The sequence below is a fragment of the Hypanus sabinus genome, assembly GCF_030144855.1.
Source record: "Hypanus sabinus isolate sHypSab1 chromosome 1 unlocalized genomic scaffold, sHypSab1.hap1 SUPER_1_unloc_14, whole genome shotgun sequence".
In the NCBI taxonomy this organism is placed as follows: Eukaryota; Metazoa; Chordata; class Chondrichthyes; order Myliobatiformes; family Dasyatidae; genus Hypanus; species Hypanus sabinus.
The window spans coordinates 294,086-312,923 of record NW_026778908.1 but is presented as its reverse complement, the minus strand read 5'-3'; the positions used below and the strand labels follow the sequence as shown (position 1 = coordinate 312,923).

The window sequence follows — 18,838 nt, the reverse complement described above, 5'->3', positions numbered from 1 at the left end:
GTTGTAGCCTAGGCCTTGAGTCCTGGTCTCGTCCAGGGCCAGTATCCGTGTCCAGCTACGCCTCTCCCCACTTCTGCTTTCCTCTCCATCGACCTAGGCTCTGCGTTCCTGCTCTCCCTCGATCAAGACCAAGTCTGAGCTTCATGTTCTCGTCCAAGTCTGAGATTCATGTCCTCGTCCAACCCTGGAGTCCCGCGTCCTGCACCCATGTCCAATCCTGTTGCTTGTCATGTCCAGTCCTCGCCTGGATCCGGAGTCCGAGCCTGAGTCAAGACTTTGGTTCCACGTCCCTGTCCAGTCTCTGGTTCGGAGTCCTTGTCCAGGTTCCTAGTTCCCAATTCCTAGTTCCTTGTCCAGGTCCCACTTTCCTACTCCAGTCCTAGCCCATTCCCTGTCTCCTAGTCTTGTTCAGGGCCTGTGTCTTGTCCAGTGTTGTTTCTTCCCCACTTCCCTTGCTTTCTTGATACACCTAGTCCTCTCCCTAGTACTTCAGTGTCTGTGTCTTGCATTTGGGTCCGTTCTCAATGCCCACCTTATGACATAGACATTGTGAGGTAGCGCCTATTGTAGATAGATCTAATGTTTCCTATTATATATTTTGCTGTCCCATACTCTTGACAGCCTCTTTTGTTCCAGCAGATTCAAATCGCCGCAGTGTGACGTACTGTGACGTTACACGTTGACTGGGCTGCAGTACGAGCAGGACAGTGTGTGGGATTGCTGCATTGTTGACTGGGACAGGTTGTGAGAAAGCTGCGCTGTTAGTGTGGGAGCTGCCAGAATGGGCCCCTACTGCAGCCTGTCTGTCACCAGCATCTGTGGTACTCAGTCACAGGCACGTCGGCATTCTTGTATCTGTAGCAGGTGGATGGAAGGAGCAGAGACAGTGACACGTTAAAGAGCAAACAGGAAGTGATTCCCAATAGAGGAGAGCAGACCAGTTTTGGCCACTCCATTTCCTCCTGCTGTGTTAGACGACACCCCTTCATTAATTCTTCCTGACAGTGCTAGACTAATGTCATTGGTACTGAGGTGAATGAGCCAACAGAGAGTGAACCTGATTCCAAAGCCCCCTGCAAATGACTAACAGGTCCCCTCCATCCGTGAGGAGGACTTGTGGGTTTCCTTGTGTCTCCCACACTCAGTATGCACTATGTCCACAGTGCAGGGGGTGGATATCAAGTCCGATGTACTCACAAGCCATCATTACCAAACATTGTTCATTCTCTCCTCAGGCACAATGTCGAATGAGTGGGGAGTTGAAACACCATCAGATGTGACAGCACAGAGAGGCTTGTGTGCCCGGATTCCATGCCACTACCGTTATCCATCATATCTGCATGAGGAGTTGAGGACTGGTATCTGGTATAACGGACAAAATTCAAAGTCTCATCCTATAGTCTTTCACTCCAGCGATCACAGAAAGGAGAAACAGAAGTTCCGTTATCGAACCCATCTGTCTGGAGACTTGAAAGACGATGACTGTTCCCTGGTTATAGACAACATCCGTCGGAAAGATGAAGGGTGGTACTTTTTCAGGATTGAATTTGTCGGAGGTGATCGTTACAGCTATCTCCCTGCCACGCAGCTCCGTGTTTCTGGTAGGTGTTCTGTGTGGTCACTCAACAGCAGACATTCAGCAGTCAGTGGGGAATAATATAAACCTGTACTGGGTCCATATTCACATCGTCACTACTCCTGATTTTCAGGAAACTTCCAATTCATTCCCAAACAGCCTCTGTATTTTCAGCTTTGCGACTGTCCCTGTGTTATCAAAGCCAGTCTATGTTCCCAATCATATTGAAGCACAAATAACATGGACACAAGAGGTTCTTGGAGTTATGTGCCGTTTCTTGCTGAATTAGGTCTCTGCATGTGGCGGTGTTCAGCTTCCCTACGGCTCTCCACTCCTTCTCCATGTCCATCCCGACCATCTGCACACCCCTCCTTTCCTTCATCTTTTATCCACCATCCACCATAGTGAGAGAGGTATAGAATCCTCCACCTAGTTCAGGAACAGTTACTACACTCCAAACACCGGTTCAGGAGACCACTACTCTGAACTGATTCTATGACCTCCAGACTCGCTTTCAAAGACTTTTCATAACTTATTTTCACAGTACTATGTTTTTTTAAATTTGCAATTTGTCCTTTTGTTGTCAGTCTTTGTCATTTTCAGAAGGCATTTGATAAGGTCCCACATAGGAGATTGGTGGGTAAAATCAAAGATCATGGCATCGGGGGAAAGACATTGACATGGATAGAAAACTGGTTGGCAGATAGAAAGCAAAGGGTAGCGGTGAATGGGTGTTTCTCGGAATGGTAGGTGGTGACTAGTGGGATGCCACAGGGCTCGGTATTGGGACCACAGCTGTCTACGATTTACATCAGCGATTTAGATGAAGGCATTGAAAATAACATCAGCAAATTTGCTGATGATACTAAGCTGGGTGGCAGTGTGACATGTGATGAGGATGTTAGGAGAATTCAGGGAGACTTGGATAGGCTGGGTGAGTGGGCAGATACTTGACAGATGACGTTTAATGTGAATAAGTGTGAGGTTATCCACTTTGGGAGTAAGAACAGGAAGGCAGATTATTATCTGAATGGTGTAGAGTTAGGTAAGGGAGAAATACAAAGAGATCGAGGAGTCCTTGTTCATCAGTCACTGAAGGTGAATGAGCAAGTGCAGCAGGCAGTGAAGAAGGCTAATGGAATGTTGGCCTTTATTACAAAGGGAATTGAGTACAAGAGCAAGGAAATCATCTTGCATTTGTACAGAGCCCTGGTGAGACTACACCTGGAGTATTGTGTACAGTTTTGGTCTCCAGGGTTAAGGAAGGACATCCTGGCTGTAGAGGAAGTGCAGTGTAGATTCACAAGGTTAATTCCTGGGATGTCCGGACTGTCTTACGCAGAGAGGTTAGAGAGACTGGGCTTGTACACGCTGGAATTAAGGAGATTGAGAGGGGATCTAATTGAAACATATAAGATTATTAAGGGATTGGACAAGATAGAGGCAGGAAATATGTTCCAGATGCTGGGACAGTCCAGTACCAGAGGGCATGGTTTGAGAATAAGGGGTAGGTCATTTAGGACAGAGTTAAGGAAGAACTTCTTCTCCCAGAGAGTTGTGGAAGTGTGGAATGCACTGCCTCGGAAGGTAGTGGAGGCCAATTCTCTGGATGCTTTCAAGAAGGAGCTAGATAGGTATCTTATGGATAGGGGAATCAAGGGATATGGGGACAAGCCAGGAACTGGGCATTGAGCCATGATCTCAAAATGGCGGTGCAGGCTCGAAGGGCCAAATGGTCTACTTCTGCACCTATTGTCTATTGCTTATGTGTAGATTTTTGTAATTCAATTCGTTCTGTTTTTTTCCTGTAAATGCCTGCAAGAGAATTGATCACAAGGATGTAGAGTATGGTAATGGTATATGGTAACAACCTGTATATGTACTTTGCTAGTGAATTAAATTTGAACTTTTTGAACTCATCTCCCCCATGACCAAGTCCACTTGGCCCATGTCTCACTGTTTGGGGAAGGACGTACCCCACTGGATGTATCAGTGACTGTGTGATATTGAGGCTCTCAGTGGAGGACTCTGTTTCCCATTTCCCCTCTCAACAGCTTTCAGAACAGTAAAGAACCCCACACTGTTCAACTTTCCCTCACACTCTACCCTCATTGTTCAGGGATCATCCTGTAAACACCGTTCCTGTTGTGGGGCTGGGATTTCTATCTGAACTGATGAATCTGGTGATATTGAACTAAAAGGATCCATTTCTGTGTTAGATTTCACAGATAAACCCACAATATTCACTGCTGAATTTGTTGAAGGAAAGTCTGTGAACATAACCTGCATCTTCAACACCACGTGTGATGGAACTTCACCCACCTTAACCTGGGTCACCCCCATTGATGTACCACCATCAGTCTCAAGCAGTGTAACTCGGTGGCACAACACTCTGACATATACTTCTGTCCTGACCATGACCCCAGCGCTCAAACACCATGGGCAGAGTCTCACCTGCAGAGTCAGATACCCATCTGTTTCATCGGAGCAGACCCTCACACTAACTGTGCAGTGTAAGTATGGGGATCAGTTATCATACAGGTACAGCAATACTCTGCAGAGTACACAGAAATATTCTGCAAATTTCAGTTTGATTACTAAATTATATATTTATTGACAAAAGTTGCCCTGAATATCCATGAGAAGACCATAACACATTGGAACAGAATTAAGCCATTTGGCCCATCGAATCTACTCTGCCATTCAGTCATGGCTGATCCATTTTCCCCCTCCTCAGCCCCACTCCTCGGCCTTTTCCCCATAATTTTTGATGCCATGGCCTATCAAGAAACTATCAATCTCTGCCTCAAATATACCCAATGACCTGGCTTCCGTAGTTGCCTGTGGTAACAAATTGCAGAAACTCACCAACCTCTGGTGAAAGAAATATCTTTGCCTCTTTGCTTTAAATGGACACCCCTCTACCCTGAGGCTGTGTCCTCTTGTCCTAGACTCCCCCACCATGGGAAACATCCTTTCCACATCTACTCTTTCTAGAGCTTTCATCTTTCAAAAGATTTCAATGAGATGCCCCCTCATCCTTCTAAATTCCAGCAAGTACAGTCCCAGAGCCATCAAACATTCCCCATATGATTACCCTTTCATTCCCAGAGTCATCCATCTGAACCTCATCTGAACCCTCTCCAATGCCAGCACATCTTTTCTTAGATAAGGAGCCCAAAACTGTTCACAATGCTCAAGGTGAAGCCTCACCAGTGCCTTTTAAAGCCTCAGCATCACATCACTGCTCTTATATTCTAGACCCCTTGAAATGAATGTTAACATTGCATTTGCCTTCCTCACCACCCAATCAACCTGCAAGTTAACCTTTAGGGTGTTCTGCACAAGGACATCTCAGATATTTCGAATTTCTCCCCGTTTAGAAAATAGTCTGCAGGTTTAGTTTTTTCTACCAAAGTGTATGTCCATGCACTTTGCAACATTGTATTTCATGTTCCACTTTCTTGCCCATCCTTCTGTAGCCTTCCTGTTTCCTCAACACTACCTGCCCCTCCAACAATATTCATTATCAAACTATTCAATATCCCTGCAACCTTGGAAACAAAGCCATCATCTAAATCACCTATACAGCATAAAGATAAGTGGTCCCAACACTGACCCTATGAGTCACTGCCAGTCAACCAGATCCTTTTATTCCCACTCACTGCCTCCTACTAATCAGCCAATGCTCTAACCATGGGCTTTAACTTAATAAGCAGCCTCATGTGTGGCAACTTTTCAAATTCCTTCTGAAAATCCAAATGTATAACAGCCACTGCTTCCCCTTTATCTGTCCTACATGTCATCTCCTCAACGAATTCCAACAGGTTTGCGAGACAAGGATTTCCCTTAAAGAAACCACAATGACTTTATCCTATCTTGTCCTGTGTCCCCAGTACTCCATAACCTCGTCCTTTAACAATTGACTCCAACATCTTCCCAACCACTGAGTCCAGGCTAACTGCTCTAAAATTTCCTTTCTGCTGCCTCCCTCATTTGCAATTTTCCAGTCCTCTAGAAGCGTCCCTTGATTCTGGCCTGGTCCTGGAGGACTGGAAGATTGCAAATATCACTCTACTCTTTAAGGGAGGAAGGGAAAAGAAAGGATATTATAGGACAGTTAGCCTAACAGTGTTTGTGAAAGTGTTGGAGTCCATTATTAGGAATGAGGCTTCGAGGTCCTTGGAGCCTAATGATATAGTAAGTCAAAGTCAGCATGGTTTCTGTAAAGGGGAATCTTGCCTGACGGACCTGTTGGAATTCTTTGAGGAGATGACATGTAGGACAGATAAAGGATAGAGAGATATAGGATAGATCTTGCCTGACAAATCTGAGTTCTTCGAGGAGATGACATGTAGGACAGATAAAGGATAGATAGATATAGGATAGATCTTGCCTGACAAATCTGAGTTCTTTGAGGAGATGACATGTAGGACAGATAAAGGATAGATAGATATAGGATAGATCTTGCCTGACAAATCTGAGTTCTTCGAGGAGATGACATGTAGGACAGATAAAGGATAGATAGATATAGGATAGATCTTGCCTGACAAATCTGAGTTCTTCGAGGAAGAGATAAGCAGAGTAGTCAAATGAGAGGCAGTGGTTGTAATTTACTTGGATTTTCAGGAGATATTTGATAGGTGCCACACATGTGGTTGCTTAACAAGATAACTGGCATTATAGGAAAGATACTGGCACATAGAGCAGAATGGCTGTCAGGCAGGGGGCAGTGAGTGGGAATAAAAGGGGCCTTTTCTGCTTGGCTGCTGGTGACTAGTGGTGTTCCAGGGTCAGTATTGCAACAGCTGCTTTGCATGTTGTTCGTCCATGATTCGGATCATGGAACTGATGGATTTGTGGATGATACAAAGATAGGTGGAGATAGGTAGCGCTGAGGAAGCAATGAGATTGCATCAGGACTTTTGGAAGAATGGGCAAAAATGTGCCAATTTGAATACAGTGATGGGAAATGTATGATAATGCATTTTGGTAAAAGGTACAACAGTGTGGACTATCATCTAAATGGAGAGGTTCAAACATCAGAGTTGTAGAGGACTTAGCCCTCCTCATGCAAGACTCCAAGAAGGTTAATTTACAGGTTGAGTCTGTGGTAAAGAAGTCAAATGCAATGTTGGCATTTATTTCTCGGGGAATAAAATAAAAAAGCAAGGAGATAATGTTAAGCCTTTATAAGGCACTAGTCAGGCCGAATGTTGAAATGACCAGATAGGGTGGATAGGAGAGGATGATTCCTATGGTGAGGGCATCCAGAACTAGAGAACAGAGCCTCAAAATTGAGGGAGGACTCTTTAGAAGAGAGGTAGCAGGAATGGTATTTTTTGGGCAGAGAGTAGTAAATCTGGGAATGCTCTGCCACAGTCTGCAGTGGAGCCTAGGTCTGTGCGTATATTTGTGGAAGTTGATCATTTCCTGATTGATCAGGCGTCAAAGGATATAGTGAGAAGGCAGGTGTATGGAGGTGAGTGGGACCTGGGATCAGCCATGATGGGATGGTGGAACAGACCTGACGGGCTGAGTGGCTTAATTCTCCTCCTTCATCTTATGGTCTTATGCCAAAGTCCAATGATTCTTGAAAGTTCATAACTAATGCCTCCACAATCTCTACTGCTACATCTTTCAGAACCCGAGGGTGCAGATCATCCGGTCCGGGTGACTTGTGTAACTTCAGCTTTTTGAGCACCTTCTCCCTTGTAACAGTAACTGTATTCACTTCCCTTCCCTCACACCCGTCAACACCTGCCACTCTGCTCGTGTCTTTCACAGTGATGACTGATGCAAAATACTCATTTAGTTCATCTGTCATCTCCTTGTCTCCTGTTATTATTTCTCCAGCCTCATCTTCTAATGGTCTTATATCGATTCTCAACTCTATTTTTTCTTTTTATATGTTGAAAATGCTTTTTCTATCCCCTTGATATTGTTTGCTATCTTGCAATTTCTTTACTCAACCCACAAGGATTCTCCATCTTCTGATCCAATGTCACAGCTTTCTATTGATTTGATGCCATTCTTTACCAGCAGTTCCACGTCATCCCCTCTGCTGACCTTCTTATCCCTCTGATACGACGTGTAATCCTGGACATTCAGCTCCCAACTACAACCATCCCTCAGCCACGATTCACTGATGGCCACACCATCATGCCTGACAATCTATATAAGTGCAAAAAAGATCATCCACCTTATATTTTATACTCCATCCATTGAGATATCACACTTTGAGTACTGTATATGTTATTTTTTTGACTCAGCAACTCTAATTCACTGATGCTCACTCTGCTGTCTGCAATTTCGTCCTCTCATCTGTCTGTCCTTCTTGGCGGTCTGACTGCATGATGTCTTTGCGTTTTTGCCATCCGTCCTATCCTGGTTCCCTTCCCTCTGGTTCCCATCCCCCTGCCAAATCAGTTTAAACCCTCCCCAACACTTATAACAAACCTGCCTGCAGGAATGTTATTCCCCCTCGGGTTTCTTTTGCCACAGTCGTATCTCCCCCAGACCAATGATCCAAGAACCTGAAGCCCTGCCCCCTGCATCAACTTCTCAACCGTGCATCTAGCTGCCAAATCATCCTGTTTTACCTTCACCGGCACAGGTCCAATCCGGAAATTAATACCCTGGATGGCCAGCTTCTCAGCTTTTTGCCTCACTCTCTAAATCCTCTCTTCAGGACCTCTTTGCTTTTCCTTCCTATGTCATTGGCACCAAGATGTACCAAGACATCTGGCTGCTCTCCCTCCTCCAAAATGCTGTGGATGTGAACCGGGATGTCCCTGACCCTGGAACCTGGGAGGCAACAAACCATCCAGGTGTCCCGTTCACATCCACAGAATCTCCTGTTGATTCCCCTGACTATTGATTCCCCAGTCACTACGCTCCCCTCTACTCCCTCTTTCCCTTCTGCACCTTGGACCCATGCTCAGTGCCAGTGAACCTGGTCGCCATGTCATTCCTGTGGAAGGTCATCCCCCACAACAGTATCCAAAACGGTTTACTTATTATTGAGAGGAACGGCCACAGGGATGCTCTGCACTGACTGACTTTTCACATGTCCATGTCCCCTGACGGTCACCCAACTACCCCATCCTCCTGCGACATCGGTGTGACCCGCTCCCTGTAACTCTAATTGATGATCTCCTCACTCTTCCGTACAAGCCAAAGGTCATCCCCAGCTGCTCCTCCAGATCCCCAACATGGTCTTCATGGAACTGCAGCTGAATGGTCTTCATGCAGATGTAGTTCCCTGGGAAACTCTGACTTCAACATCCAGCACTAAGACTGCACAGCGGCCATTTAATCTACATTAATTACCCCTGACACAGCAAAAAAAACACTTAACAGAAACTTATCTGGAAACTGACCCAGAGCCAAAGCCTCTTCCGAGCTGAAGCCTCCTTTGAGCCAAAGCCTGTCACTCGCACTCTCACCACTGGCCCACTCTCAACAATGGCCGCTCCGCTTGGCCCTTCTCTACTTTTATTTACAACTCTCTGCGCTGCTCCTGGCGCTGATTGGGACGCCGGAATGACACAGAATACCCGCTAACTCTCCTTTTCAACGAGCATCTCCGACCTGCCATAAACCTCCTCGCTGTGCGGGGCTCCGCCGCGGACGGGGCCGCAGGAATGACTGATGCTGAGGGCCGCTGGGCTCTAAACCTACCGGGACATCTGAAATAACCTCAGTAGCGGCCGTCAGCATCGTCCTCCAGATACTGCAGCTTTACCAAAGCATCACCCTTCTCCTCCCGACCATGGGGCAGAGCTTGTTCCCCACCAGCACCCAGTGCTATGGTGCCGCTCACCAGCCCGGAGGACACACGCTCAGCAGATGCCGCCGTGGCTGCGGGCTCCTCTACGGTAGGAGTATCCTCCAGCTCTGGGGAGACACACTCTGAGCATCCGGGCTTATCCGGAGGGTAAATCCATCCCCACGTGTGACCCCTGGTCGCCTTCAGACCACAAATGTGCAGAGGCACGCTGACATCCATTTCGGATGTGTCCACAGCCTCCGGCACCACCTCCCCTTTCCCGGCCTTTACTGGAACTCAGAGGCCTTGGGCCCCTCCAGGTCGGGATTAACAGGAACCGTCCGCCCCTTCGCAGGGGAAGAAGCCTCGGGGTGTTTTTCCTTGCCTTCCTACCTCATTTTCACCCGTGTGGCTCCCATCACCGACGACCATCGGCAAGGCAAGGGGAGAAGGGGGGGGTGGTGACAGGAGGAACAGGAAGAGGGGAGCAGCGGGGGAAGCCCAGCGGCATCGGCTTCTGCCTTCATGATGGAGTTAGCAGCCTGGCGGTTACGAATATGTCCGAACTATTTGCATCGCGGGCGGCTGGTAGCCATGGAATCGGGTAACATTACCCCTGAAATTGTACCTGAAAGCATCCCTCGACATCCCCACCCTGCTCCAGCTGCATAAGCAGACGGCGCGGAAAGGAGAAAAGGTGGTTCATTCCCGCGGAGGTGCCGTCCCTCATTGAGTTATATTTGACCGCACTTCACACAGAGAGCTCTGGCGGGGAGGAGGGCCACATCCGATAGTGGACGTTGGAAATTATAACCATCTGCACGGGGACCAACACTGGCTCCACCGTTATGGAAACCCTCCCCGCCTTTAACTCAGGACCAGAAACACAGACCGCAGATAGAAAACGGTTTTCTAGTTCGATTTCTCAGATGCAACAACGCATTCACGACCCCCAACAGCCTTAGCCATGACTTTTAAAGCGTCATTCCTTCTGACTGAAGTTGGTACCGTGCATTGTACAGCATTTTTCAGGGCTATTAATTTGAAAGGGTGACCCACTTCGCGAGATGTAACTCCAGAGTCCGCATCCTCTGCGCCATGCCGACATCTCGGAGCTGCAGTCTGCCGTGATGGTCACCACTCAGTCCGAAATTCGACAGCACCGCTGAGACTAAACACAGCGAGACCCCAGCAAATAATCTCTCAAAAAGAAACAGTTGAGAGAGGGGAGGGAGATGGGAGTTATCCGTGGACAGGCTGGATGTCCGTCTGGTTGAAAACCCTCAGCGCCATCCGTGCTGCTGCAAAAACGAAGGTGTCTCCCAGGTCAGTCCGCTCTTCCTCCGGTCGCTCCGAAGTCTTCCCAATCGCCCTGGGCTCGGCAATCTAAACGGGAGGGGTTTCCGCCGTTTCAAAACGGATTTAATCCGTTCCCGCTTCCGACAAAGTTAAAAACTCGAACTTTGGCAATCAGTCAGCTGCAGCCACTGCTCAGCGCCCGAGAAACACGGACCGAAAACTTCAAAACCGGGTCCTTGCAGGAAAGAACCCGCTCTAGTCCACTGTCAATATGACACCCCATTCTCCCAAAACCTTCTGGAGGTCTCTAAACCCGAACTTTTAGGATTTGCCGCTGTTTTCAACATTTAGGAGAGAGATCTCTAACAGTGCGACCCTCCTCAGTATCGCCCCTCCCACAGTGTGACTCTTCCTCAGTATCGCCCCTCCCACAGTGTGACTCTTCCTCAGTATCGCCCCTCCCACAGTGTGACTCTTCCTCAGCATTGCCCCTCCCACAGTATGACTCTCCCTCAGCATTGCCCCTCCCACAGTATGACTCTCCCTCAGTATCGCCCCTCCCACAGTGTGACTCTTCCTCAGTATCGCCCCTCCCACAGTGTGACTCTTCCTCAGCATTGCCCCTCCCACAGTATGACTCTCCCTCAGCATTGCCCCTCCCACAGTGTGACTCTTCCTCAGTATCGCCCCTCCCACAGTGTGACTCTTCCTCAGTATCGCCCCTCCCACAGTATGACTCTCCCTCAGCATTGCCCCTCCCATAGTGTGACTCTGCCTCAGTATCGCCCCTCCCACAGTGTGACTCTGCCACAGTATCGCCCCTCCCACTGTGTGACTCCTCTTCAGTATCGCCCCTCCCATAGTATACTCCTCAAACAGTGTAACTGTTCCTCAGTATTTCACCTCCTGCAGTGTGACTTTTCCCCAGTATCGCCCCTCCCACAGTGTGACCCTATCTCAGAATCATCCCTCCGACAGTGTGGTGCTCCGTCTGTGTGACAACAGTCTGTGACAACAATGTTCCGCACTGCATCTTTGCCCACAATGCTCCCTCATAATTGTCTGTCGAATATTGCATGATCCCTCGTTTCTGCCGTTCAAACTGGACAACACTTTCTCCGTAATCAGTGCAGGGCTGTCCTTGGCTGTGAGTTTGTGGCGAGGAATTTGGACTGTGGACCATATGATATAGGAGCAGAATTGGGCCACCCAGCCCATCGACTCTGCTACACAAATTCCATCATGTCTGATTTGTTAACCCCTTCAACCCCATTCTCTGGTCTTCTCCGTAATATTTGACACCCTCAGCAAGAAGCTATTAACCTCCATTTTAAATATACCCAATGACTTGTCCTCCACAGCCGACTGTGGCAATGACTTACACAGATTCACCACCCTCTGGCTGAAGAATTGTCTCCTCACCTGCTTTCTAAATGGACATCCCTCTATTCTGAAGCTGTTCCCCCAGTCCTCGACCTGCACACTACAGGAAACATTATCTCCACGTCCTCCCGGTATAGGCTTTCAATATTCACTAAGTTTCAGTGAGATTCCCCTCATTCTTGTAAACTCCAGTGAGTATCGGCCCAGAGCCATCAAACTCTCCTCATACGCACAAACCCACAGAGACCTGCCTCCACTCACTCCGTGATCTCTTGCTCCGCAGACATCCCAACAGGACCAGCTCACTTTTAAAACTGATTTATGGTCTTCAATTGCCTCAAAACTGTTGCACTGTTAACCATCTGTTTGTCTTTAGACGCCCCACAGAATCTCTCAATCACTTCTACCAACAGCGTGAACAATTCCTGGGTGAATATGAAGGAAGGGATTCCTACATCGATCCTCTGCTCCGTCCAGAGTGTCCCAGTGTCTAATCTAACGTGGAGACATCTCGGTGTCACACTGAACACAACAAGTTCCAGCAATGAACTGTGGCTGGTGTTTCCTCAGGTGACCCCCCAGCAGGCTGGAGTCTATCAGTGTGTGGCGGGGAATGAACACGGGACTGCGGAGAGGGTCCTCACCCTCAGTGTGGAGTGTAAGTGGATGTATTGCTACATCTCTAAGTACAAATGCAAAGTCAGTGGACTATTTATCCTTCGATACACAATACACACTCAGGCTACGTCCACACTAGACCGGATAAATCCGTAACCAAAGCTTTTTCTCTTCTTTTTGACCCTGCGTCCACACTGAAACAGCGTTTTCCTCCCCTGAAAATGAGGCTTTTCTAAAACACCCTCCAGAGTGTGTAAATTTGAAAACGTCGATTGGGCAGAGTAATGTGGATGGGTAACTGAGATTTTTAAAAACCCTGTCATGACCTGCCTGATCAAATGGTGGCGGCAGCGTGGAATTCCATTGTTTTCTTAAACGCAAAACCACACACAACCTAACAATTTCAGAACAGATGGCAACAAGACTGAAGTCAGAAGAGTTAGAAATGTACTCACCAAATACTTTGGCCTATAACTTACTGAATAATTAAGTATACTCACTTTGCCCTGTTTTCTCTCCTTGCTTCTATGAAGGTGGTTTACCTATTTATGCAAGTACTTCTCTCACAATAGACGTGTAACAGCCTAATGTAACATTGTGTGGAAATACAAGATAACACTGGTGCAGACATGTTTTATACATTTAACAAGGTGCTTTATTAATGCAACAGAGTTAGTCAGTTTTTCAATGTTCGTCATCAGCCGGGTCATACTCTCCGTGAACTCCCGGTCGGTTGCCTCCATACGCTCCAATATTTCTTTATTTTAGCTTTAAGTCCTTATGCATGAGAGCCAACAGCTGTCTGTCATTTGCAAGTTTCCTATTACGTTTTTCTGGTCTGTTACTGCACAAATATGCACTTTCGCAGTGAGATTCAACACCAAACTTGTCGCTTGTTTTCTGTAGATGTGTCCTGCGCATGCCCAGTAGGAGGAGATTCACCCAAATACCCATTTTAAAGTGGACGGGGGTATTTTTAAAATCGCCTGGTGTGGATGCCTATCATTTTTAAATGAAACCAGCAATTTCAAAATTATCTGGAATAGTGTGGACGTAGCCTCAGTGGCCATTTTATTAAGTACCTGTACACTTGCTCATTAATGCAAATATCTGATCAGTGAATCATGTGATGGCAACTCAATGCATAAAAGCATGCAGACATGGTTAAGAGATTCTGTTGTGGTTCAGAGCAAATAGTGGAATGGGGAAGAAATGTGATCAAGGTGACTTTAACCATTCTTTGCAGGCATACTTAGGAAATCCATAAAACAGTAACTGTTAACTGTAAACAAACTGTGCAAATGCAGATATAAATAACTCTTAATAAATAACGAGCAAGAAATAACTATACAGAGCCCTTAAATGAGCGTAAATATCCCCTTTTGTTCAGGAGTCTAATGATTTCAGAAAATGCTGATCTTGGAGTTGGCACGCACAATGATCTTTAGAGTTTACAGTGAACAGCGTGAAAAGGAAACAGTAAAAATTCATTGAGCAGCAGTTCCTTTGGCAAAAACACCTTGTTAATGAGAGAGGTCAGAGGAGAATACCTAGCCTGGTCCAATCTGACAGGAAGGCGACAGTAACTCAAACTCTCGTGTGTTATAGCAGTGAAATGCTTTATCTGACCTACTAGGCTCAGCTTAGATGTTCATGGCCAGGCAGGGGACCCTGGTGATGTTGCTCTGCCCTCTCCAGAGTCTTTTAGTACCTCCCCATGTAACCCATCACTCCCCACTTTACCTAACACGGGGGTGTGCAAGGCTGACCAACAGGAAGAATGAAGTGACACTGATACCCGCAAACCCAATCTCCCTCACCCCACCCACATCTACCACAAAACAGCTGAGCTTACGGTGAGTCAGTGTTTAGAAGCTTCCAACAGATTGGACAAGTTTTGAGGATGGGAAATGTTCCTTCTTGTTGTCCAGCTTGTGGACCCATTTAATTTGCTATTTCCTAAATTGGGGTTGTTGTAGATAATGAAAAAGGTTTCCAAGAGATTAGGTGGTACATAGATCAGATGCAGGTTGGGTCAGAGACGTGGCAGATGGAGATGAATTGAGGCAAGGTGAGGTGTTCCAGTTTGGAAGATCAGGTGTAGTGTGATAGAAACAGTAAATGGCAGGACCTTTTACAATGTTGATGATCAGAGGATTCTGGAGATCTGTGTTCATAGCTCCCAAGAGTTTTATAGGGTGTAAGGCATGTTTGGCTTTATGAGTCCCAGAGTTGTGAAGTTACGTTAGAAAGTTTCTGTTAGACTCCATGTGAACTATTGCATTCAGTTCTGTTCACCGCATTATAGGAAGAGTGTAGAGACTTTGGAGAGGGTGAAGAAGAGGATGCCGTCTGGATGACAGAGCAGGAGCAATAAGGGAAAATTTGACATACGAATTGTTTTCACCAGAGACTGGGTGGAGATATCAGGGCAACAATAGATGGTCAATAACTTCTACCTGAGGTTGTAGTGTTCCGTATTGGAGACCATGCATCGAAGGCGAGAAGGTTTCAGGGCTTTGGCTGCCGGGGAAGTGCCGGAGGACTGGAGAATAGAAAATGTTTAAAAAAGGTAATAGGGAGAAACCTGGGAACTTTAGACTGGTGAGTCTTATGTCGGTGGTATGCAAACTACTGGAAGAGGTTCTTAAGGATAGGATCTACGAGCAATTAGAGAAATACAGTCTACTCATAGATAGTCAACATGGCTTTGTGAAGGGAAGATCGTGCCTCATGAGCCTGATTGAGTTTTTTGAAGAAGTAACAAAAGAAATTGATGAGGGCAGGGCAGTGGATGTGGTCTACATGGACTTTAGCAAAGCATTTGACAAGGTCCTTCATGAGAGACTCATCCGGAAAGTCATGAGGCATGGGATAAGTGGAACCTTGGCGTTTGGATAAAAAATTGTCTTGAAGGAGGAAAGCAGAGGGTAGTTGTGGAAGGAATGTATTCTGCCTGGAGGTCGATGACTAATGGAGTGCCACAGGGATCAGTCCTGGGACTCCTGCTGTTTGTGATTTTTATAAATGACCTGGATGTTGAGGCGGAAGGATGGGTTAGTAAGTTTGCGGATGCCACGAAGATTGGAGGAGTTGTGGATGGAGCTGTAGGTGGTTGAAGGTTACAAGAGGATATAGACAGGCTGCAGAGTTGGGCAGAAAAATGGCAGATGGAGTTCAATCCGGATAAGTGTGAGGCAATGTCTTTTGGAAGGACAAACCAGAAGACTGAGTACAGGATTAATGGTCACCTAAGAGTGTGGATGAACAAAGGGAACTTGGGGTTCAAATCCATTCATCCCTCAAGGTCACTGCACAGGTTGATAGGGTGGTTAAGAAGGCCTATGGGATGCTAGGTTTCATTAACAGGGGGACTGAGTTCAAGAGTAGAGGGGTCATGTTGCAACTCTACAAATCTCTGGTGAAACCGCCTCTGCACCAGACATTGTGTTCAATACTGGTCACCTCATTATAGGAAGGATGTGGAAGCTATGGAGAGGGTGCAGATGAGATTTACCAGGATGTTGCCTGGTGTGGAGAACAAGTCATATGAAGCAAGGTTAGCAGAGCTGGGACTTTTCTCTTTGGAGCATAGAAGAATGAGAGGGGACTTGATAGAGGTCTACAAGATTATGAGAGGCATAGATAGGGTGGATAGTCAGTACCTGTTTCCCAGGGCAACAATAGCAACCACCAGAGGTCATATGTACAAAATTAAGGGAGGGAAGTTTAGGGGAGACATCAGGGGCAAGTTTCTTTACACAGAGAATTGTGAGTGCCTGGAATGATTTACCAGGGATGGTGGTGGAGGGTAAAACATTTAAGAGCCTCTTGGACAGGCACATGGATGAAAGGAAAATGGAGGGTTATGGAGTAGTGTGGGTTTAGTACTTTTTTAAGGATTATATGGGTCGGCACAAGATGGAGGACTGAAGGGCCTGTACTGTGCTGTAGTGTTCTATGGTTCTATGGTAAGGCGTAAATGCAAACAAGATTCACAGGATAAGTTTTCTTCTAATATAGTGAGCTGAAGTAGCCTGTAAAGTTCTGTCGGGGTGGTGGTGAAGGTTGAGGTGTTTCAAAGGCACTAAGATGGGCATAGGAATGTGCAGGGAATGGAGAGAAATGGACATGTTGTGGGCAGAATAGATTAGCTTAATTAGGGATTTTGTTTCTAGAATAATTCTCTCACCATAACATCATGAGCAGGAGGGCCTGTTCCTGAGCTGTACTTTTCCACATTCAATGTACATTGGAACGCATTGGAAAGGTGGAATGGAATTGATTGTAGAAATTATTCAGGTAATTGACACATAAAATCTTGTTCTACACCATGTGTATTCATACTTAACTCTTTATTTGTCTTTATTAGACGCCCCACAGAATCTCTCAATCACTTCTACCAACAGCGTGAACAATTCCTGGGTGAATATGAAGGAAGGGATTCCTACATCGATCCTCTGCTCTGTCCAGAGTTTCCCAGTGTCTAATCTAACGTGGAGACATCTCGGTGTCACACTGAACACAAGAAGTTCCAGTAATGAACTGTGGCTGGAGTTTCCTCAGGTGACCCCCCAGCAGGTTGGAGTCTATCAGTGTGTGGCGGAGAATGAACACGGGACTGCGGAGAGGGTCCTCACCCTCAGTGTGGAGTGTAAGTGGATGCATTGCTACATCTCTAAGTACAAATACAAAGTCATTGGTCTATTTATCCTTCGATACACAATACACACTCAGGCTACGTCCACACTAGACCAGATAAATCCGTAAACAAAGCTTTTTCACTTCTTTTTGACCCTCCTTCCACATTGAAACTGCGTATTCCTCCCCTGAAAATGGAGCTTTTCTAAAACACCCTCCAGAGTGTGTAAATTTGAAAATGTCGATTGGGCAGAGTAATGTGGATGGGTAACCGGAGATTTTTAAAACTCTGTCATGACCCGCCCAATCAAATGGTGGCAGCAGCGTGGAATTTCATTGTTTTCTTGAACACAACACCCCAAACAACCTGACAATTTCAGAACAGATGGCAACAAGACTGAAGTTAGAAGAGTTTGAAATGTATTCACCAAATACTTTGACCCATAACTTACTGAATAAGTATACTCACTTTGCCCTGTTTTCAACATTTCCCTGAGCAGCGCCACCTTTCCAATGTGGTTCAAGGCCGCCACCATCGTCCCTGTGCCGAAGAAGTCTTCAGTGTCCTGCCTAAATGACTACCACCCCGTTGCACTCACATCCACCATCATGGAGTGTTTTGAGAAGCTCGTCATGAGGCACATCAAGACCCTGCTGCCCCCCTCACTGGACCCCCTGCAGTTTGCGTACCGTCCCAACCGCTCAACAGATGATGCCATTGCCACCACCCTCCACCTGGCCCTGGACAAAAAAGACACGTACGTTCGGATGCTGTTCATAGACTTCAGTTCAGCATTCAACACAATCATCCCTCAGAAACTGATTGGAAAGCTGAGCCTACTGGGCCTGAACACCTCCCTCTGCAACTGGATCCTAGACTTCCTGACTGGGAGACCTCAGTCAGTCCGGATTGGGAGCAGCATCTCCAACACCATCACACTGAGCACGGGGGCTCCCCAGGGCTGTGTGCTCAGTCCACTGCTGTTCACTCTGCTGACCCACGACTGTGCTGCAACACACAGCTCAAACCACATCATCAAGTTCGCCGATGACACGACCGTGGTGGGCCTCATCAGCAAGAACGACGAGTCAGCTTACAGAGAGGAGGTGCAGCGGCTAATGGACTGGTGCAGAACCAACAACTTGTCTCTGAATGTGAACAAAACAATAGCGATGGTTGTTGACTTCAGGAGGGCACGGAGCAACCATTACCCGCTGAACATCGACAACTTCTCGGTAGAGATCGTAAAGAGCACCAAATTTTTCTTGGGTGTTCACCTGATACCAGCTTCATATCAAAGAAAGCCCAGCAGCGTCTCCACTTTCTGTGAAGGCTGAGGAATGTCCATCTCCCACCCCCATCCTTATCGCATTCTACAGCGGTTGTATTGAGAGCATCCTGAGCAGCTGCATCACTGCCTGGTTCAGAAATTGCACCATCATGGATCGCAAGACCATGCAGCGGATAGTGAGTCAGCTGAGAAGATCATCGGGGTCTCTCTTCCCACCATCACGGACATTTACACTACACGCTGCATCCGCAAAGCAAA

General features: G+C 46.8%; 2 protein-coding genes across 4 annotated transcripts in view; one reads left to right on the top strand and one right to left on the bottom strand.

The window, feature by feature from the left end:
- Positions 1–18,838, bottom strand: part of LOC132385387 (high affinity cGMP-specific 3',5'-cyclic phosphodiesterase 9A-like) — a 266,175-nt gene that overhangs the window by 77,767 nt on the left and 169,570 nt on the right. The gene's annotated exons all lie outside the window — the stretch shown is intronic.
- Positions 1–18,838, top strand: part of LOC132385386 (myelin-associated glycoprotein-like) — a 51,386-nt gene that overhangs the window by 15,873 nt on the left and 16,675 nt on the right. For 2 of the 3 annotated variants that reach the window (XM_059957427.1, XM_059957425.1), the window contains exons 1-4: positions 1,154–1,601; positions 3,796–4,089; positions 12,406–12,687; positions 17,020–17,301. In XM_059957427.1, coding sequence (XP_059813410.1) covers positions 1,154–1,601; positions 3,796–4,089; positions 12,406–12,687; positions 17,020–17,301 — 1,306 coding nt within the window. Of the gene's footprint in view, positions 1–1,153; positions 1,602–3,795; positions 4,090–12,405; positions 12,688–17,019; positions 17,302–18,838 lie in introns of those variants that run through there. The other variant, XM_059957428.1, reaches the window with a different exon arrangement.